General features: G+C 38.4%; 1 protein-coding gene across 5 annotated transcripts in view; it reads right to left on the minus strand.

Moving 5' to 3' along the window:
* C4BPA (complement component 4 binding protein alpha) overlaps window positions 1–20,991 on the minus strand; it is a 42,628-nt gene extending 21,637 nt beyond the window's left edge. For 2 of the 5 annotated variants that reach the window (XM_017880859.1, XM_017880855.1), the window contains exons 1-4: window positions 18,950–19,161; window positions 10,455–10,619; window positions 9,351–9,539; window positions 8,148–8,247 (exon numbers count right to left, since the gene is read on the minus strand). In XM_017880859.1, the coding sequence (XP_017736348.1) occupies window positions 8,148–8,247; window positions 9,351–9,539; window positions 10,455–10,548 (383 nt within the window). In that variant the 5' untranslated portion in view covers window positions 10,549–10,619; window positions 18,950–19,161. Of the gene's footprint in view, window positions 1–8,147; window positions 8,248–9,350; window positions 9,540–10,454; window positions 10,623–18,949; window positions 19,162–20,888 lie in introns of those variants that run through there. The other 3 variants (XM_017880858.1, XM_017880854.1, XM_017880857.1) reach the window with 2 other exon arrangements.
* Between the last annotated feature and the right edge of the window lie 1,298 nt (window positions 20,992–22,289).

Here is a 22,289-nt window from a genome sequence, read left to right on the forward strand (position 1 = left end):
GTTTGTTCCTTGGGACCCTCATTCCTTAATCTGTTACTATAAGCATCTACTAGGGATTAGGAATGCAGTTCATCCAGAGCTCAATCAAGCACAACAATAAAAGGCTTGCTTCGGTGTGTTCTGTGGTTGTCTTTGGTTGAGAGTACCAGCTAGATTACTGACTCCACACTCTCTCCATCTTTGGCGCAAAGCTTCCTCTGACTTCCAGGTTGGTGTCTTATTCCCATAGATCATTAGCTTTCAGTTCACCGCTCCCATTTTTATGGCTCTTGATATGTCCTACTCTTTCCTCAGTTTGTCTTCCTGCCCTCTATCTTGTGCTAACAGAAAATAAAAAAACAAAAGATATGACTAGAATGATTACAAATTGTAGCATCATCAAGGATATTGATAATCATCAATGATATCAAATTGTAGCATCATCAAGGAATAAACCTCCAATGTGATAGAACACTAAAGTAAATGTCACCTTCGGCAATCTAAGAGTCTGTGGAATTTACTGAATAACAACTTCAAGAAAATATGTCTTAACTACAACTACAATTAAGTATTTCTTTACTTTAAAATTTCTTTAAAATGTAGTTTTCCAGCCTAGCTCAGAGACTAAGTGCAAAATGTTGCTTCTGGTTGTTTCAATGGGAACACCTTAGTGTTCCAACAGCATCTTAGTTCTGATTCTTCTCACTTTCGCTTATGAAGCCATACACAATAAGGAAAACAGAGGGTAAAATGAGAAAATCAACAAAATGAAACAAACAGAAAAGATAAGAAAAAACTAATAGACATAAGTATCAAGCAAAAGAGAATCAACATATGCTTAATTGGATAACCTAAAGAAGGAATCCAAACAGAACAAAATCGCTTTTTAAAAATTTATTTCAGGCCAGGTGTGGTGGCTTACACCTGTAATACTAGTACTTTGGGAGGCTGAGGCAGGTGGATTCCTTGAGACCAGGAGTTCAAGACCAGCCTGGCCAATATGACAAAACCCCATCTCTATTAAAAATACAAAAATGAGCCAGGCATGGTGGTGCACACCTGTAGTCCCAGCTACTTGAGAGGCTGAGGTGGGAGGATTGCTTGAGCCCAGGAAGTTGAGGCTGCAGTGAGCCATGATCATGGTAATTACATAGTAACTACCTGGGCAATGGGAGTGAGGCCTTGACTCAAAATATATATATATATATCAAGTAAATGTTACTAAAATAAAATAATACTTCAATCTACATATTAAAATTGCACATCACACAGCAGAAAAAAATTAAACCAAGTGATTTCTCTCAAAACAACAAAGAGTAAAAGTATAGGTTTCAAAGATAATAATATCTTTAGATAGTCAAAGAAAGATCAAGCCTCATGAGAAGAAATTTCAGATCAGTAGTATTCACTAGCAAAAGATAGTGCAGCAGTACCTATAAGACATCCAAGAAAAGAAGTGATGAGCAAAGGACTATATCAAGCCCCATTATCTTCTAGATATCAATGCCTCAGATACATTATCTGAACCTGCAAGAACTCAAAGAATAATTTTCACTTGGGACCTTTTTTTGGAAACCACCGTAGGACAAACTATAACCAACCAAGAGATGACAATGGCAACTTTAGCCAAAACAAACAAAAATGGTAGCAAATATTGTACATGCAGATCTGAGACCAAAACAAATGTGATTTTAAGTGTGACTGAAGGAAATATAAACGTTATATGCTCAGACAGCACTGAAATAGTATAACTAACAAAAAATAAAGAAATGGAAGAGAAGGTAAAATAAACTCCCTTATTGCCTGATCATTTGCAAAACTGGGAGTGAAAGCAACCATAGACACATGTGAGTATTTCACATTAATATTAAATGCAAAATAAACACTAAGATAATACAAATGTTACAAATTTACTGGTAGGGAAGATAGAAGGGGTGAAAGGGGGAAGAATACAAGAAAAGTTTATTGTTGTTTATAAGAAGGAACCAATTTAAACTGTCTAAAGATAAAGAGGAATAACAGTATTATATAAATTTAAATGTATATAGGTCACCACTAGAACCAAATTTTGAACCTTCCTAAACACCACTATATATTTGAATAGAAAACAAATATACACATATATATTATAAAATATGAAAAGATATGACAAAACCAAGTCTATAAGTATCACTCACAGCAATAAATGTAATTACGCTTAAAACTCCTAATGAAAGAAAAACAGCTTTTAGTTGGAGCAAAATTCAGCTATCTTATATACAGGAGACAAACCTAAAAGTGTTTCAGACAGATTAAAAATAAAAGGCAGGATAAAATTATACCAAGCAAATTCCAATCGAAAGAAAAGCAAAGATAATAATTTTAATATCCCATAAGTTGGACATCAGAACCAAGATTATTAAATTACACAAAAATGGGTACTTTATATGTTAAAGATTATGATTTTCAGTGAAGAGTTATGAATCTTTATGTAGCAAAATATGTATGTAGCAGCAATTTTAATAAAACAGAAGTACATGAGACATAAGAAAAATGATCAAAATATGCTATTATCGTTAAATTATTTTATGATAGTTAAAATAATTATAAAATTATTAATTTACTTTAACTCCTATCTTCATGTTTAAGGTATATAAAGATAAGCATAATAAAATATTCAAAACAACTTATTAAGAAAGTAGATCTGACTGGGCACAGTGGCTCATGCCTGTAATCCCAGCAGTTTGGAAGGACGGGGCAAGAGAATCTATTGAGCCCAGGTGCTCTAGACCAGCCTGAGCAACATAACAAGACCTCATCTCTACAAAAGTTAGAACTTTAGCCAGGTGTCATGGCACATGCCTGTAGGCCCAGCTACTCAGAAGGCTGAGGCAAAAGGATTGCTTGAGCCAGGGCAGTCCAGGCTACAGTAAGCCAAGACCACACCACTGCACTCCAGCCTGTGTGATAGAGGGAGAACTTGTCTCAAAAAAAGAAAGTAAATCTGATGTGTATATAGCAAACTCTATGTACTAATAATAAAAAAAAAACTTCATTTCAAGTGCCTGTTGAAATATTAATGAAAATTGATTGTATATTATGATGTGCCCTAAAACTTCTGTGAATTTTAAAACATAAAAATAAGTAACATTCTTGGTTAATCTAGAAGTCTTTTTATTTCTTTTATTTTTTTTAATAATTTTTTCATTCTTTAGAGATGGGTCTTGTTATGTTGCTCAGGCTGGTCTTGAACTCCTGGGCTCAGGTAATCTTCCCACCTCAGCCTCACAACGTGTTGGGATTACAGGTGAGCCACTGCACCTGGCCCAGTCAGTTTGGAAGTCTCCAATGGAGGAATGCTTCCACTATGGAATGCAGCAAGAGTTCCAAAAATTAGAGTTGCCAGATTTAGCAAACAAAAATACAGGGTGCCTAGTTAAATGTGAATTTCATGTAAACAATGAACACATTTTTTAGTTTAAGTGTGATCCAAATGTTGCATGGAACATACACTAAAATTATTTGCTGTTTACCTGAAAATCAAATTTAACTGGGCATCCTGTATTTTACCTGAAAACCCTAAATTAAGTTTGGAAGTTGAGACCTGTCAACTCTGGACCCTCATGCAAGTGAATGAAAAGGCAAAGAAGGAATCTACTCTGATGGTTGGAGTGACTAATCCTGATAATGATAGGAAATGTTAGATTGCTTCTGCACAGTGATGGCAAAAATGAGTATGTTTGGAATGCAGGAGATTCCCTGGGGCACCTCTTTATACTCCCATGCCCTATAATTAAAATCAATGAAAAACTATAATAACCCAAATCAGGCAGGACTGCTGATGGCCCAGACCATTCAAGAATAAAGGTTTAGGCGACCGCATTGGGCAAGAACCAACATCAGATGAAGTGCTTGCCGAGGGCAAAGAGAATATGGAATGAGTAACAGAAACATGTTGTTATAAATACCTGCTACAACCACATGATCAGTTGCATAAACAAGGACCATAAAAGTTGTGAATGTTTCTTTCTTATTTTAATATAAATAGATATTACATTAATTGCGTTTCTCTTTACCCCTTTCCTTCCCCTACTGTATCAGATGTGTTAGTAGTGGCTTACCTTATATCTCAATATTTAAGTTATAGAATATCAAAGGGGAGACATGACTCAGCTCAAAGGGAATTCTCTTTTAGGAAGAGAATTTCCATGTTTTCAGGTGTATGAGGGATAGTTGCATTATGTAAAATGTGAGTATTATTTTGCTATTGGCTTTATTTGGAAATTAAGCTAAGTATGGTTAAGACTAGTGTATACAAATACCAAATTTGACAAGGGGTGAGCTGTGGTAGATTTATGTTGTGTCAACCTAGCTAAGCTGTAATTATGTTTCCCAGAATTCTTTTCCATACATAATGCCAAGTTAGTATGTGCCATAAAAGATGGTAGATGTGAATTAGTAGAGCCATACTCCACATGCTAGAAAGGTCAGGGCAGAGCACAGGATGTGACTGCAGTTCACAAGCACTGTTGTTTCTCTGTTCTATCACTTTGTTGGCAGAGGGCTAAACCAGGCCACAGCAGGGCCAGCTCCTGCATGATCTCCTCCTTCATGTACCCTGGCTTCTGATCCAAGTACACTGGCACTGTGACGAAGGACAACTTCTACAGGACATACCCATTTTTGAAGTTGGAGGCTAAGGGGCAGTGAAAGAACAAGATGAATTCTAGTTTACAATGGTGGGCTTTACTCACTCATCTTTGCAGATTCCAGTTTGTCCTTGAAGCACTCAGTTCATGTCTATCTTCCCTTCCTGACTCCCTGCCCTGCTGACTTCAGGCCACAGCAACAGACATTGAAGGAACAGCCTCCTGTACACACCATTTAACTATCTCCCACACCTATGTCAAGTCACGCCCCTACAATAAATCCTGCAGTTCTATTTCTCCAAGTAAATCCTGACTGACGTAATTAATGTAAGTAGACAAGAAAAAGAAATTGGAAATCTAAAAATTGGAAAGTAGAAGGTAAAAGAATCATTGAAATGATGTGATTACAAACCAGGTAATCCTAAGAGATTTCAACTGAAAGAATTTTTTTAAATTTTTACAAATAATATGACATGGTTTTGCTGTGTCCCCACCCAAAACTCATATTGAATTGTATTTCCCATAATCCCCATGTGTCGTGGGAGGAACGTGGTGGGAGGTAATTGAATCATGGGGGCAGTTACCCCAGTGCTATTCTCCTGATGTTGAGTGAGTTCTCATGAGATCTGCTGGTTTTATGAGGAGCTTTTCCCCCTTTACTCAACACTTCTCCTCCCTGCCACCATGTGAAGAAGGTGCCTTTCTTCCCCTTTGCCTTCTGTCGTGATTATAGGTTTCCTGAGGCCTTCCCAGCCATGTGGAACTGTGAGTAAATTAAACCTCTTCTCTTTATAAATTACCCAGTCTTGGGTATTTCTTCATAGCGGCATGAGAATGAACTAATGCATAATACAAAAATTTAGAAAGTTAGCTGAGTTATCAAACTAACATGCAGAAATCAATAGTAGATAGATGATAGATAGATAGATAGATAGATAGATAGATAGATAGATAGATAGATAGATAGATAGATAGACTAGTTACAATATAAAATGGATAAATAATCCATTTAAAATACCAAAAACATTTTTTGTTTGGTTTTTGCTAGAGGTTTAAACTCTTCAAGAAATGCAAAATCTCTGTGAGGAAAGCTGAAACACACATAAAGAAACAAGAAAAAAAAAAAGACTAAGATGAACAGAGGGAAGAATAGCAAAGGGTAGCAGAATATGCCAAAACAGACCACTTTGGCATAAAGATTGTTTTTTGAGTTGAAAGCACTTGAAACACAGCAAGATGCAGGAAGGCACTCTGATCTCCCCTTTTCTTGCTGAAGGCAGGAGATGAAACTCACAGGAAAGATACCTTCCCTATACCTGAAGGAAAAGAACCCTCTTATCACCAGAGGCAGGGAGTCAAGGCCAAGAGATATCTGTATAAAGAAACTTTGTACAAAGACCATTTTTTGGGTCTTCATTTTCCTGTGAAGATTCCCATGTACTTATTAAATTAAAACCTGTGTGCTTTTCTCCTGTTAATCTGTTTCATGTCAACTTAATTCTCAGACCTGGTGGAGACCCTAAGAGGGTAGAGGAAACGTTTTGCCTTCTCTATGGTAACATATTCTTATCTAGAGAGAGTCAACATTATAAAATATCTATTCTCCTAAAGTTAATTTTATTAATTTATTTTTCGAGATGAGGTCTTGCCCTGTCACCCAGGCTGTAGTGCGGTGGCGCTATCATGGCTCTCTGCAGCCTTGACCTCCCAGGCTCAAGGGATCCTCCCACCTCAGCCTCTTGCACAGCTGGGACTAGAAGTGCGTGCCACCACACTCAGCTAATTTTTTAAATTTCTTGTAGAGACAAGGTCTCCGTAGGTTGCCCGGGCTGGTCTCGAACTCCTGGACTCAAGAGATCTTCCCACCTTGGTCTTCCAAAGTGCTTGGATTACAGGTGTGAGCCACTGTGCTTCACCTAAAATTAATTTTAAAACTAATCTAACACTGATTTTAAAATATGTCTAACTTTAAAGTTCTTATAGAAAAATACGTACTGTCGGGAAAACTTCAAAAAAGAAGAGTAATAAGATAGCACTACCCATATTGGCTATTAAAACATATTACAAAGCCTCAATTATTAAATGACTGTGAAACTTGTACATAAATGTACAGAAAAAATAATGGCATTGAATAGAAAGTCCAGAAATAGACCTAGATAAGTATATGAATTTTATATAGTATCAAAGAGCATCCCAAATCAGTAAAGGCGAACTTTTAAATAAGTGGTGTTGGGGCAACAGGAAAGCAATATGAAAAAATATGGTCTAAAACCTGTACCTCATACTGCATACTGTATATTAACTCCAAATGAATTAAAGCTTTGAACATTAAAATATATGAAAATATAAAAGTAGAGGAAATATAGGCAATTATTTTAAACCTTATATTGGGGAAGGCCTTAAGACATAAAATCCAAAAACCATTGCTAAAAGGGAAATTGATTAATTTAACAACATATATACAAATAATTTCTCCTTAAGGGGAAAAAATACCAATAGCCAAGTCAAAAACATTATACGTATACATACACACACACACACATACACATACACACACACACACACACAGTGGGAAAAGTTACAGTGTATATTAGAATTAAGGCCTAAATCCTGCTATGCACAGACTCATGTGTATGTATAAATGTATATATCCTAAAACTTAAGAATAAAAAGTTCAACAAGTTAAGGAAAAAAAAACAACAACAACCAGGCATCAGACATGCTAACTAGTGCACAAATAAATACAAACATCCTTTGGACATATAAAATATACTCAACCTCCCTGACAAAAGAGAAATGTACATTGAAACTATAGTGAGATTTTATTTTCACCTCTTACATTGGGAAAAATTCAAAAATTTGACAAGTTTTCAAAAGTTTGACAACACAGTTGGAGAGTTTATGGAGAGACAGACATTTGCATACTCTGCAAAACCATGAAACCCTTAGGGAAAGCAGTCGGACAATATCTTTTAAATTTTCAAATATACATACTCTTTGAGCCAGAGAGGCCTCCTCTAGGAAGCTACCCTTCAGATGTAACTACATATGACATACATACAAGAGAATACGTCAGAGCATTGTTCAGAATAGCAAAAGATTGGAAACATCCATGGATCCATCAAAGGGATGGTGAAGCCATGACACAACTACACAACAACATTCTATGCAATTGTAAAAGGAAATTAATAAGGAAACTCTCTACGCAAAACCATGGAAATATCTCCAGAATACATTGATAAGTAAACAATAAAGCAAGATTCAAAACTAGGTTCATTAGAGGAAAGGGGGGAAAATAAGAATATATGCTAACTTCTTAGTTTGTATTTGTATAAGGAAACACTAGAAAGATACATAGGAACCAATAAAAATAGATCTTTGCTTGAGGACAGGAAGGAATGGGGTGTATGGAGATAGGATGGAAGTGAGAATTCTCAATGTCTATCTTTTTACATCATTTTAAATTTTGAAATATATGAACACTTCAGCTACTTTTTAAATAAAGGTAAAAGAATTGTTCATAGATTACCTCACACTCACCCTTCTGAACAGCTAAATTCTATTTCTGATCCAAAAAGTAAATCTGTCTTAATCTCCACTTGCCCATTAGGTAAGTCTCCTGGGTGCCTGCATCGTTTGTCTGGGAGAAAAATTTAAATGATGATTAGTACTTCCAAGTACTCACAGATACGGCATAAGAAAAGAAAAGAAATTAACCAAGGTTCACTTCTGCTTCCAGAAACACAGAGAGATTTAAATTCAAATTTATTTCTAACCCTGACTCACCTCAAAATTAATGCAAAATTTGATCTTGTCTTTTTCTGGTTCATTTTACCAATAGAGAAAAATGCCCAGTTAAATCACTGCAGCAGTAGAACACGTAGTCCAGGACTTAATAAGCTGACCAGGGATGGGACAGCTTTGCTTCATTCTATGTCTATGGCACGTACTTAGAACCTAGGCCACTCCAAAATGCATGTCACAAAACAAACAAAAAAGAGAAAGCATTGATTGTATACCCCTACTATTGGAAAACACTACAGAATGCATTCCCAACTGACAGTGAATCATAACTTTTCTTCAAAACACAGCAAATATTTTGAGTGAGGTTCTTTTGAAAACTGCATTGCCACTTTCTAGCCACCTACCTTTTTATAATTTTTTAAAAGTGAACCTGATTTTCAATGTATCATAATGAAATTTGTGGTTCATTTCTTGAAAGAAGTGCTTGGTGGATTACTTTATAAAGAATAGACTTCTGACCAGGCCCAGTGGCTCACACCTGTAATCCCAGAACTTTGGGAGGCCGAGGTGGGTAGAAGACTTGAGGTCAGGAGTTTGAGACCAGCCTAGCGAATATGGTGAAACCCTGTATCTACTAAAAACACAAAAATTAACCAGGTGTGGTGGCGCATGCCTGTAATCCCAGCTACTCAGGAGGCTGAGGCAGGAGAGTCACTTGAAACCAGGAGGCAGAGGTTGCAGGGAGCCAAGATTCCACCACTGCACTCCAGCCTGGGAGACAGAGCTAGACTCCATCTCAAAAAAAAAAGAAGAGAGTTATTTTTCAATGCAACTAACTACCCCAATTTTCTGTTTTGCTTTGTTTTTCAAAAAATGCCACAAGTATGTACATTGAAATCAGTAATTGACAAACTGTCTTCTTGGTGACTAAAGATTCAGAAAATTTAGTTTCCAAAGATAGGAAAAGCACAAATGAAAAAAATAAATGTTGATACTCACGGACACAGAAGGTAGTATATGTCCATTGGCCATCAGAATTACAGGTAAGCATCTGATCGGAATGGGATCTGGCATAGCCAGGGCGGCAGGTGTATTTCAGAGTAGTTCCAGTTTCGAAGTGTGTCTCAGTCAACGTAGTAATATTCACTGGGGCAGCAAACGATAAAGTGGGTGGAGGACCACAATTGCCTGGACACCAAAATGACAAGGAGCACCAAAAATTATACCTTGGGACACAGCGTCTTATTGTTTCTGTGGCGTGATATTTAGAGCAGGGATCATTCTTTTCACCTCTAGTCAAGAAAAATCGTAACTCCCATTATACTCTCTGTTCAATACACCTAGTGAGTGATCAGTAATATATATTTGTTCACAAAAGATAATGACAATGATAACAATAAACAATAATGATAAAAGGCAGAATTTTTATCCCTTCTCTACTACACATGGGATAATTTATCTGAAAAAGAAGAAAGACATGAACTTCACCAACCTATTAGATTCCCCATATCTGCTGACTCAAATGCATCTGTGCAAAGTCAGAAGTCCCTGCAAGTTGCCTCAACAGAAACATATTATTGTATTAAAAATAACATTACATAACATTGGTTGCCTCAGGGAAGAGAAACAGGGTGGCTGGGAAATGGGTAAAATAACATTTTTAATTTATGTTTTTTTACACCTGTTTGATTTTGAATGATATGGAGGAAGAAGCAAAGAGCCCTTGAAGCATAAAAATCTTAACTTTGCCTTTTTTGCAAGAATTAAATACCAGGCTGATTTACTTTTAAGCACCCCTGAATAAACCCACAGGCAGTGAAAATTGTTTAGTCATAGTGATAGATAATATAGATCTGTTCAAGTTATGGTTGGGAGAGAAATTCTTTCCTGGAGAAATAAAAATCTAGAGGAAAATGTCTAGAACACTATTTCCTTTATGTGTAAAGCAAATTTCCCTAAGTTCTAGCCTGTCAAATAAACCACTTGTTGATGAAGCTGGGTCTCTGCTAGAAGCTCAGTCATCATTTTTTTTAGCCTTAAAAGTGAATGCACAGATGATCTTGATTGTTTGTTGCCGATCTGGGCTTGTTTCCCACTACTCACCGAGAATAGCAGGCAACAGAGCAGCGACCAAGGTCATTTGGAAGAGAATTGGATCAGAGACTTTCCACAGCCTGGAGAAGGGCCAGGCTGCCATTTTCCCTTTTCTATGAAGAGCCCGGATGGAGTTCTTGAGGGGCGCTTGGCCTTCTGCTTCGCTGATTTTTTCTGCTGAAAGAAGTCAATTTAATAAATAGTCATTGAATTCTCACTTGTCATAAAGCACTAGAATAAATGTTATGGGATCCATGTCTTCAAGGAAATGACAGCCTGGAGTGGAAACAAAACAACACAAACCCCTGAGCACAAATGTTGCAGCACAAGGCAGTAAGGATTGGCCTCTGCAGAAGCTCTGCGTTCAGAAGAGAGATTGATTCCAAGTGGAGGGAGGGAGTAGGCTTTGCAGAGGAGACTGTGTCTGCACTAGGTATACTGAAGACATTGGAGAATGGATGCAGGGCATGTTGAGGGAACAATAGATAATACTCCAATTTGGCTAAGAGTCTGAGATGGGGAAGGGACAGTTTACAGATGTGTCTGAATGGGATGTAAAGTTCAAGTTTAGGAAATTCATAGACTTTACTCCTTGGGGAATAAAAGTGCTTGTTTTTTATGTGAGTGTTTGTTTTTAAGCTGAGAAATGACACAATTATTATGCTTTAAGATCATTATGGCAGATGTGCACAAGATAGATTGAAGGGATTAGAGGAAAGAAACAGGGAGGTTGAGTGAGAAGACTTGGAATTGGCCAGATGATCTGAACAAAGAAATGGCAGTGGAGTTAGAGGAAAGGTACAAACATAAAACAAAACAAAACAAAACAAAACAAACAGGCAGGAAAATGATGGGATAGAAAGAGTCGAGTCGCCATATAGAAGTATTGGGAGTTCCTTGTGAGAACTATTGACAAAGGCAATAAACCATCAAGCAATCTGCAGTTTTGAAAAATGATCATACACACACACACACACACACACACACACACACATATATGAAAAATATACGTGGCAAATGCACCTTTATTTTAAATCAGACTATATAAAGACGTGTTTAAAGCAAAATTAGTGAGGACTTTTTTTGTTTATTCTTCACCGCCACTTCGCTTTCCCTTTGGAGAACACAATATATCCTAAGTTTGCATTAGAAAAAGTCCCTTTCCTTTGAGTAGATACTTAATAGTGGGAATGCTGGATCAAAAGGGGAGTTCTATTTTTAGTTTCTTGAGAAATCTCTATACCATAAATCTATAAAAATAAAAAGAAATTAAAAAAAGAAATAGTGCTTGTCTTCAAAGGAATATATGAAGTTAACCAAATTCACTCCTATAAAATAGTGAATTTCATCTTTTACTTTGACAGCTCTGTTAGATCCAGATGGCTGGCCACTTCATGCACCCATAATTCATACAAAGCCCATATACATTAGGTAAAGGGAGTCCCTTCAGTATTTCTCCCCAAGGACTGTCATGTTATGTAATGTACATCTAAGGTAATGTTCAGTCCCTCAACATAAAGCTGATCTCAGTAATATGGGACAGTCTTACATGATGTAGGACTGAAACATCTTGGAGAGAAACTGTGTGAGAGAAGGGAAGTTGATAATGCCCTTCATACTTTGTGGGGTATAATTTCTTCCTTGAGTAAAGACTTATGTAAGCCTCTTATCTTTCTAAAACTCAGTTCTGATGAAGCCATCCCTCCACCCGTTGTCAGCTGTGGGACCCCATTCACACATGTCCTGTCCCATGAGCTCCATACACCCCCACCAGGGCAACTCTGCCAGTACATAAATTCACCTAATGAGCAATTTACCAGCTGTCATCACTTACTGGAAATGTGTTCACAGACTTTGTACTGAATGAATCCAGGTGGTCTAAAGAGGTTGGGAGGAGCCAGGACAAACATTCTGGGCCTTCATGCTTCCCCTTTCTACCCAGTTTCCCCCTCTGTTTTCCCATTTTCCTCCTTCCTAATGCTACGCTACTCTCTGCCCTCACAATCTTGTGAAGCTGGAGACAGCTGAGAGCCAGGCAGGCTGCATATCATGAAAACCACCTCACTAATCCTCTGTGAAATGTGTAAAATGTGACAAATTTCTCCCACCCAATAAGATGTGTTATGAACTATGAAAACTATCGGAAAAAGTTTCTTCAATTTTTGACAATGAGTAGATTTGTTGTGTTTATTGAATTTCAGTGAAATTGAAGAAAGAGATTAAAAATACCAGTGGGTTGGCAAAACAGAATTTGACTATGAAAATCAAAAGGATAAGAGTATAAAGTGGAAATTTCCCATAGGAATTGTTGCAGTTGTTATTACATTCACAGGAAAATACATGTGTTGAATATGTTCAGAAAATATTTATGACTATATAAAATACAACCATAAGATTAAATCATTAGCTTCAAGAAGTTGAACAAAATATCTTAAATGCTGCTAAATATATATATTCATTAGCTACAGTCAAAAAGAATATATTTATACTCATTGAATATTCAAAATGAATATTTTTTCTTTTTCATTTCTAAAATTATAATGGAGATGTGATCTTACTATGTTGCCCAGGCTTGTCTCAAACTCCTGGCTTCAAGCAATTCTCCTGCCTCAGCCTCCCAAAGTGCTGGAATTACAGGCATAAGCCACCGTGCCTGGCCTCCAAAATGAATATTTCTTAAGACAATGTTAGGTAAATTGATACTCTGATAAATTCAACAAATTTATTTCTATGAACTGAGCCTTCAGGAACTGGCATTCACTCAATTGGCTTTGATGACTAACTTTTCAGTATTGTGGCCTGACCCCCTAGGCTCCAGCTGTCCTGGACAACCAGAATTCCTTACCATTCCCAGCACTTTCCTACCTCCCATTCCTGTCCACATTATCTACCCTCTCTCTTTTTCCTCTTTAATTCCCACTCATTCTGCCAGTCCCTTCTCCAGCATTCCCTCCTATCCAAGCAAGCCTCCACATACCAAGTGCAATTTTGTATTTATAACCCTGATTCGGACTTGGTCTGTAACTCACATCTGAAGTCTGCCTTCACCACTAAACCACAAGATCCTTGAAATTACAGAGTATGCTCCCATTTATGTCTGCCCCACAACAGCACCTAGCCTGTGCCTTATGAAGTTAAAGAGATCAAAAAATGTGCATTGAATTTAAATCCAAAGGCTCTAGGGATAAAATATGTTCCAAAGAAAAGTACTGTGCCACATCCGCGTCTCCCCTTACGGTGTATGCTTTGTTAAGGACTGATTTTACCTGATTTTAAAGCAAGGCAAACACCTGTATTTTAATGTGAACAATGAGAACTGGCCCAAGCAATTTTACTCTAGGCTCTTCCATTCTTAAACTGAAGTCATCATATCATCAGCTAGTCAAGGGAGGACAGTGAAGGAGGGAAGGAGTAAGCAAAAACCGGTTCTCCTCCTTCCACAGGTTATGACAGGAGACACAGAAAAATGCAGACCCTACACTGTGATGAGGAAGTTATTTCACTCCCTTTGCTTCAGCCTCACACCTAAGCCATGGCCACAGAGCTGGGGACAGAGGAGGACAGTGTGGCCAAGACCTTGGGCATGGGCTCTGGAGCCACACCCATAACATATGAGTTGGCCTCCTGGTTCTACCACATGGGAATCGAGTCCCATGGGTAAAACACTCAGCTCCTCTAAGCCTCAGTTTCCTTTATTACAAAATAAAAAGGATAACTGTCATTGCATCTCAGAATTTCTGAGAGGGGCTTGGCATGGTGTGTGGATGGCACATAGTAAACATTCAAAAGAAATTATAGGGAAGAGTTTCATAGAATTGGCATTGGAATGTCACTCTGTCATTAGCCAAACTCCTAGGCGTTAAAATACTGTCATCATAATGATTTAAAATTGCAATAAATGGTTACATCACCAGGGACTTTAATTATACCCCCAGTGCAGAGAAACATCCACTGAACTTCTGGCTAGAAGCCCTGGGTCTGGTCTCCACTGTGGCCTTTGGTACAATGAGATCCAATGTGTCATGCAGAGCAGAGGGATGCTGGCACCCCTGGGGCTGTCCTGGGGCTTTGTCTTCCCTTGCCCTCAGCTGTCTTCCTGGAAGGAAGTCATCCACGTCCATGACTTTAATCACCATACATGAATCACCCACAGGGCATGCACGGTGGCTCACGCCTGTAATCCCAGCACTTTGGGAGGCTGAGGAGGGCAGATCACGAGGTCAGGACTTCGAGACCAGCCTGACCAACATGGTGAAACCCCATCCCTACTAAAAACACAAAATTAGCTGGGTGCGGTGGTGCACACCTGTATGTAATCCCAGCTACTCAGGAGGCTGAGGCAGGTTAATCGCTTGAACCCGGGAGGCGGAGGTTACAGTGAGCTGAAATCACACCACTGCACTCCAGCCTGGCGACAGAGAGACTCCGTCTCAAAAATAAATAAATAAATAAATAAATAAATAAATAAATAAATAAATCACCCACACCTCTGGGCCTAATTGTCTCTGGTTCATGCAAAACTTCCATGCTCCATAAATTCAATTGTTTATAATTATTTTATTCTGTCTTATTCCTTCCTCAGTGTAAGTTTTAAGCTATTCAGGCTTGTCTTCTTTACTCTGGTTGCTAACTAGTTCAATTCTGGTGCTCAAATTATGTCTTTCTAAAGGCAATGAAATAAATCTCTATAAAATGAGGGGAACTCTTTTCCTCTGCAGCTGCGAAAAAGCGGATGATAATCTACATGACAAAACTGACCTTGCAAATGTTTTTTCTAACAAAGGAGTCATTCCTGGATTTTAGAGATGCTCTGCCACATGATGGTAACTTTTAACCTTAGAAAAGTGTAATTCTGACTGGTTATCTTAGTGAATTTTTTTTTCTGGAATAATATTTATATGAACATTTCTGTTTACTAGAAGTTATAAGTGCTTGTGAGTTTTCCTTGCCAAATCCGGAAATAATTATTACACTTTCCTCTTTACCTGCAACCTTGAAAGTAAACTAAAACTTTTGACTCTGTTAGATTTCTCATTTAAGCAAAAAAAAAAAAAAAAAATTAAGTTAAAATTCCCGAGGTTCAAATCAGTATTTCCAATCACTTCATTTGTATCTCCCAGGCACCTTGAATTTAACATATTTCAAACTAAATTCACTATGTTCCTCCAACACTACTTAATATCTGTGCTTTCTGTCTCAGTGAACGTGACAATCTCCACCCAGCCTCCCAGACTAGAAATCCAACTCATTATTGCCTCCTCTGTCTCACCTCCTTGCACTATTCAGAGTCATCAAGTCCTGTCAAGTTGGTCATAGCAGCAGCACCAGAATCTGCCACTCTCTCCTACACTCCACTTCCATAGTCCAGGTTTAGGTTCCTATAATTCCCTTCCCCTCACTCCAGACCACTGTAAAAGCCTTCAAACATTTATAAGCCAGCTTCCATGTTGATGCCATTATATCCCTAAAAAGCAATTTACATGTTGTTACTCTGCTTAAAAACTTTCATGGTTCCCAGTTTGCATAGGTTCCCATATCTGCCCCAATTTTCCCATCATTTCTCACTTAGAACACCATGCTTCAGTCTCAAGGAGACACTTACCCTTCCCCAAAGACATTCTGGATTTTTTTTTTTTTCTTTTTTGAGACAGGGTCTCGCTCTGTGTCACCTAGCCTGGAGTGAAGTGGTGCAATCACAGCTCACTGCAGCCTCAGCCTCCTGGGGTCGAATGATGCTCCCACCTCAGTCTCCCCAGTAGCTGGGACCACAGGAGCATGCCACCACACCCAGCTAATTTTTAAATTTTTTCTAAAGACAGGGGTCTCACTATGTTGCCCAAGCTGGTCTTGAACTCCTGGCCTCAAGTGAACCTCCCACCTCGGCCTCCCAAAGTGCTGGAATTATAGGCATGAGCCACCACACACAGCCAGGATTTTTTTGAAAAACACCTGCAAACATTTACAGTTACTGGCTCACATGCATTAATGCTCTTACCTCCAACTTCTCCTTTATTCACTATTATTTTATTCACTATTCTGATCAAATGTCACTTCCTTGGTGAAGCATTGCCTGACTTCATCATGAGATGCCAGTGTTTTCTGTTCTTCCAGTACTTGGCTAACACCTTAGTTGAAACATTGCTTTGTATCATAACTATCTATTTGCTCTTGCCTCCCGAAATACACTGTGAATTCCTTGAAGACAAGGAAGGTACTTATTCAACTTTCCATCTCTAACGTGGTATTGTAATTGATTTATATAATCCTGTGACTCCTTTGTTAGAAAAAACATTTGCAAGGTCAGTTTTGTCATGCAGATTATCATTGGCTTTTTTGCAGCTGCAGAGGAAGAGAAAAGAGTTCCTCCTTATTTTGCAGAGATTTCTTTCACTGCCTTTAGAAAGACCTAATTTGAGCACCAGAATTTAACTAGCTTAAAATTTACACGGAGGAAGGAATAAGACAGAATAAATAACAATAAATCTAAAAGGAATGAAATTCAATTTAATTTTATCTTTAGAGTGAGAATGACTGTCTCACTGAGGACCAAATGAAATAATGTGTGTGAAATGCTTTGTCAGTTTTGAAGAGAGATAATACAGTGACTAGACTTCCCTAACAAACCATCAGGTTGCATCCTAACTCTTCTCCAACTACAGCATTTGCAGTTCACCATAACTACTCCTGATGGTCCCTCAGCAGAAACCAGCTGGCCACAGAGTATGGGAATGGAGGCTAGAACTCGCAAGCTGAGAAGACCCAAGTTGGAGTTCTGGCAATACCACATACTAAGTCTGTGATCTTGAAGAAGCTATATCAGCTTCTTGGATATCAGTTACCTCCATCTCTGAAATGATGACATTAAACCTAGATGAACAAATTCTGCAATTCTGTAACTGCTCACTGAAAAGCTGAGGCTACTCTAGCAAACGCTTTCATATTTCAAGGACATCATCTTTTAAATTCCTGCCGAAATGGAACCAACTCAAGAACTTTAGTCAGCATGCCGGGTCCCTTGTGAAAAATACTATTAGCACTTAGCAATGCAGTACAATTTGAGAGACACTGAAACAGCCTTTAGTCCTCAAATTTCTCCCTCCATGAGAAGTTACTTTTAAGTTAAGATATTTATTTTGTCTAACTTCCCCCTTTTAAAGTGCAGATACCTTGTGAAAGGATAATATTTTTCTCCAGTCTCGGGCTGAGTGTCTTCTTCCTTATACCTAGGCTCTCAATTGTATCATTTACAAACTCCAGAAAAAATTTGCTTCCACACTTTCCCACCCTTCTCAGAATCTCTTTTTTTGTTTTGTTTTTTTTGGGGGGAGGGGGTTGTTTTTTGTTTTTTGTTTTGTTTTGTTTTGTTTTAGAGATGGAGTTTCACTCTTGTTGCCCAAGCTGGAGTGCAATGGCATGATTTTGGCTCACCCCAACCTCCACCTCCCAGGTTCAAATGATCCTCCTGCCTCAGCCTCCCAAGTAACTGGGATTACAGACATATGCCACCATGCCTGGGTAATTTTGTATTTTTGGTAGAGACAGGGTTTCTCCATGTTGGTCAGGCTGGTCTCGAACTCCCAACCTCAGGCGATCCACCAGCCTCGGCCTCCCAAAGTGCTGGGATTATAGGCGTGAGCCACTGCGCCCAGCCAAATCTCTTTATTTTTCTATCAGCTCCTTTATTCTCTGCTCATACTACATTCAAATGTATCTCTAAGCTTAATGCCAACTTTCTTTGATGCTTCTGCCTCTTCTGTAGTCTACTTTTTATTCTCTTGGTGTTACCATATTTAGAGATAGAATAGGAATCAGCAAAGAGACAAGTGGTTGAAGAATTAAAATGAGGACCAGAATGGTACTATATCCTGGTCAACCAAGAAAGAAGAGAATTTCAAGAAGGAAGGGTTATCAGCATCGTCAAATTAAGAAAGTAAAGAAGGTGAGGACGACTAAGCCTGCTAGCTTCAGAGACCAACTGGAGGCTGGCCAGTGTCCTCCTTATTACCATATCTAAACATCTTTGCTGTCAATGGTGGAGGAGATTTGGAGTGGTTAATCAAATCTCAGAAAAAAAGAAATGGCCCAAGTTTTCAGAATGTAGACTACGAGAAGCAGGCTTCCTGTGAACCCTTTGAAAAGTCTGGTTGACCCCTTGCCTCAACTCTCTGATATGGGAAGATGGTGAAAGATCAACCAACCAACCAACACACCTGTCTTTTAGATACAGTAACAAGAGCAACACCTTACACCTCTTCTTCTTTAGCTTATTTTATTAGAATGCAATATTATTCCTCCATTTATAATTTTTAAAACTTGAGGCTCAGATGGGGTTAAAGTACTTTTCAAGTCATACATCCCCCTAATACAGTGATCCTGAAAAGATTTCTGCTGAAAACACCTCCAAGCTTTTGTCTCTGTTTTATCCTTCTAATCCTGCACTCCTTAAAGGGGCAAACCACCAGCCTTTCCTCCAAGCTACCCCAAGGGTTTAGTAGTCCACCGACCTTTGGTAGTTGAGGAAGCGCAGAAGACTCTATGATGATATCTTGGATAGTATCTCAAAGAAGACAACTGATTTGATCTATGTAGTCCTGGTTCCTGCCCAGATCAGAGTTTATCATAATACCCTGAAGTTGATTGGTAATTGCTCCACCAAAAAGTCCCTGAATGTCAACCATGCAGTTGGCTGGTCAGGGATGGCTGGATGGAAATAGATGGGCAGAAACTTTGATAGGCCCAATGAATGATTAACAGCAGAAATAAAGCAGCACTGTTTACCTAAGCTCCTTCCTCTTTGCTAGTCCTCATTCTTCATAACATGTTGCAATCATTTATTTTCTCCTCTGCCAACCATTTCCCCTAAGTGGAAAGGTAATTGAAGCCAGAATTCTTTTTTCTTTTCATAAACACACAAGGGTTATGCAAGTTACAGTCCAGCTAGCCTGGAAACCTTACATACTGTGAGGTTCAGACAGGCTCCGCAAAAATGATCCACTTTCCATGACACTAGGTCCAGTAGGTTTTCCTGGAGTTTAAGAACTGACATTCTTGCCCAGAGGTTGTCTCTATCCCACCCCAAGGAATTACAAAAGGTGGGGAATTTATCAAACATGTATTGGGTTTCCACTATGTGCTGAGTTATCTAGAACATATTCAGAATTCAGCAAATGTTAACTACTGCTACATGTCAGGCACCAGAGGGTCTCTAGAAATTGATCTATCCAGTGTGCTCAGAAGAACACAATGAAGGACCAGCCGTGTTTCTTCTCACATAGATCTAAAAAGACCACAAGCACTGATGTTGTCCAATTAAGCTACTAATCCTCAAGGTTAAGATTTGTGTGCTCAGAAGTCTGCTATTAAAAGGTTATTCTTTCTGAGAACTTCACTTTTTCTGTAGTAAATATAAAAGACCAAGAAGAGTTTCAGAAAAGGAGCTAAACTACAACAGGCTGAGTTAATCAAGGAAGTTTTTACAGAAGATGTGACATTTGAGTAAAAGGTAGAAATCATTAGATAAAAGTGGTAAGGATACTAGATGTAAAGAAACCACGCACTAGGTCACCAAGGTGAGACACTGATTTGACAAGAATGAACGTAGAGGAAGATTCCAGATTGCACAGTCTTGAGCACTAAATTGGAAGAAATACCACCTTTAAAGCTGCTATTTCTTTAAAGTACAGTTTCCCAATGTATTGAAGTCCTTTCATTTACTTTCCACAGTGACTCTGGCAGATTTTTCTCTCCAGATCACCAAATTGTCACATTCCCTCTCAGCAGATGCTCTTACCTCCTACTTTACTAAAAATCATTCTACCTTAGCTTTATCAGTGTCAAATTTTCCCTCCTATTCACTCCTCATTCAGAGGAGAGTTGTTTCTTCTCTTCCTGCCTCATCTTCAATGCATCTCTCATCCTGAAATGTCCCTTCAATTTTGCCAATACTGTAAATTCCACCTTTCTTCTTTAGTGTGATGCTGAACTTCTCAAAGGTATGGTTTATTCTACCTGCCTGTTCTTTCTCATTCATCACTCCGCCTGTTGCTTTCCCATCTGGCTTCTACCCACTCTTCTACTGACATGTCTCTCTGAGGCATGCCCTTAGGTCCAAGTCCAAAATACCTTTAATTCATTTCTTATGATCTGTCTGCAGCCTTTGTCACTGTTGATCATTTCCTTTCTGAAACTCTTCTCCTTTGGCTTCCATGACACTAAATTTTCCTGATTCCTTTAACTTAACTGATTTCTCTTTCTTAGTTATTGTTACCGCCTCTTCCTCCTTCTCATTCCTAAATATAGATATATCTCAGGCTCTTCTTTTAAAAGAAAATTATCTTCGCAATTTTAATGATCTTGCTTTCTGTCACAGCTTTAACTATTACCAGTAAGAAGACTAGCCAGCACTACGTTATTTCTGATTACTCTCCCAAACTCAAGACTTACTTTCTTGGGTTTTTCTTATTGCCCACTGGACATCTTACAAGCACTTCACCCTCTGCACATCCAAAGAAGAATTTCTTATTTCCTGCAAACAAGCTTCACTTTCTGACCCCAACTTTTTCTGACCTCTGGTTCTCAGGAATAAAATTTCAGATTCACTTTTGAACTCCTCCTCTCCCTCACCCTTCAATGTTTGGTTAGTTGGCAGGTTGTTTTGATATGAGTTTTGCAATACCTCTCATGTCTGCTGCTTCTTTTTCATTTCTGCTGCCACCAAACCAGTTTGGGTTGATAGTGCCTCTGGTATGGACTATTGTAGGAGTCCTTTCATTGGTTTCTCTTAGTTCTTTTCCCTCATCAACCAATAATACAACCAGCATTGTGAGAGAAATCTTTCTTTATGTTCTGTCCTTATTACCTCCTTGTTTGAAAGGCTTCCATGTCTCCATGGTCTGACTGCCAAAAAACAAGTGTATATTCTCTGCCTACCAAAAGCAAGTGTACATTCTCTGGCATGTCATTCAAAACCCTCCCTAAACTGACTTTGACTTATCTTTCCAGCCACCTTCTCTCTCACCAATTTCCATGCTTCATCTAGGCCAGTCCAGGCTATGTGCAAGTTCCTAAACATATCCCAATTTTTCTGCCTCTGTGCAGTGCCTTCTAAAATTATTATTAGAAATTCATTTTACAACATTAAAAAGCTTTAAGAGAATAAACACCTATAATTCTACATTCTAAGACAATTGTTTTTATCTGTGCCTATTATTGTCTAGTCCTTTCCCACAAGAATAAAGGTTTTACATAAATGCAATCGTAAGCCCTTATTAAATATTCTGTTTTACTTAAGGTTATATTTTAAGATTTTCTACTTCCTCATATTTATCACCGTATAAGTCTGCATTACATTTGAAGTACCAAATTTATTCAAAATTTTCCTAAGAGTAGACATTTCAAATGCTCGTAAGGTCCTCCTAGATAGACAATATATATAAATAAGAAGTAACTTCAATTTCAAATCATTTTGCTCCAGTTAGATTAATCCTAGGAATGAATTTACTTGGTTAAAACTCTTTATTATTGGCCAGGCGTGGTGGCTTACGCTTATAATCCCTGCACTTTGGCAGGCTGAGGCTGGCAGATCACCTGAGGTCAGGAGTTTGAGACCAGCCTGACCAACGTAGAGAAACCCTGTCTCTACTAAAAATACAAAATTAGTCAGGCGTGGTGGTGCATGCCTGTAATCCCAGCTACTCAGGAGGCTGAGGCAGGAGAATTGCTTGAACCCAGGAGGTGAAGGTTGTGGTGAGCTGAGATCGCGCGCCATTGCACTCTAGCCTGGGCAACAAGGACGAAACTCTGTCTCAAAAAAAAAAAAAAAAAAATTATTGTCTTACTCCATTT

This window comes from Rhinopithecus bieti, unplaced genomic scaffold, assembly GCF_001698545.2.
Source record: "Rhinopithecus bieti isolate Rb0 unplaced genomic scaffold, ASM169854v2 scaffold_12049, whole genome shotgun sequence".
NCBI lineage: Eukaryota > Metazoa > Chordata > Mammalia > Primates > Cercopithecidae > Rhinopithecus > Rhinopithecus bieti.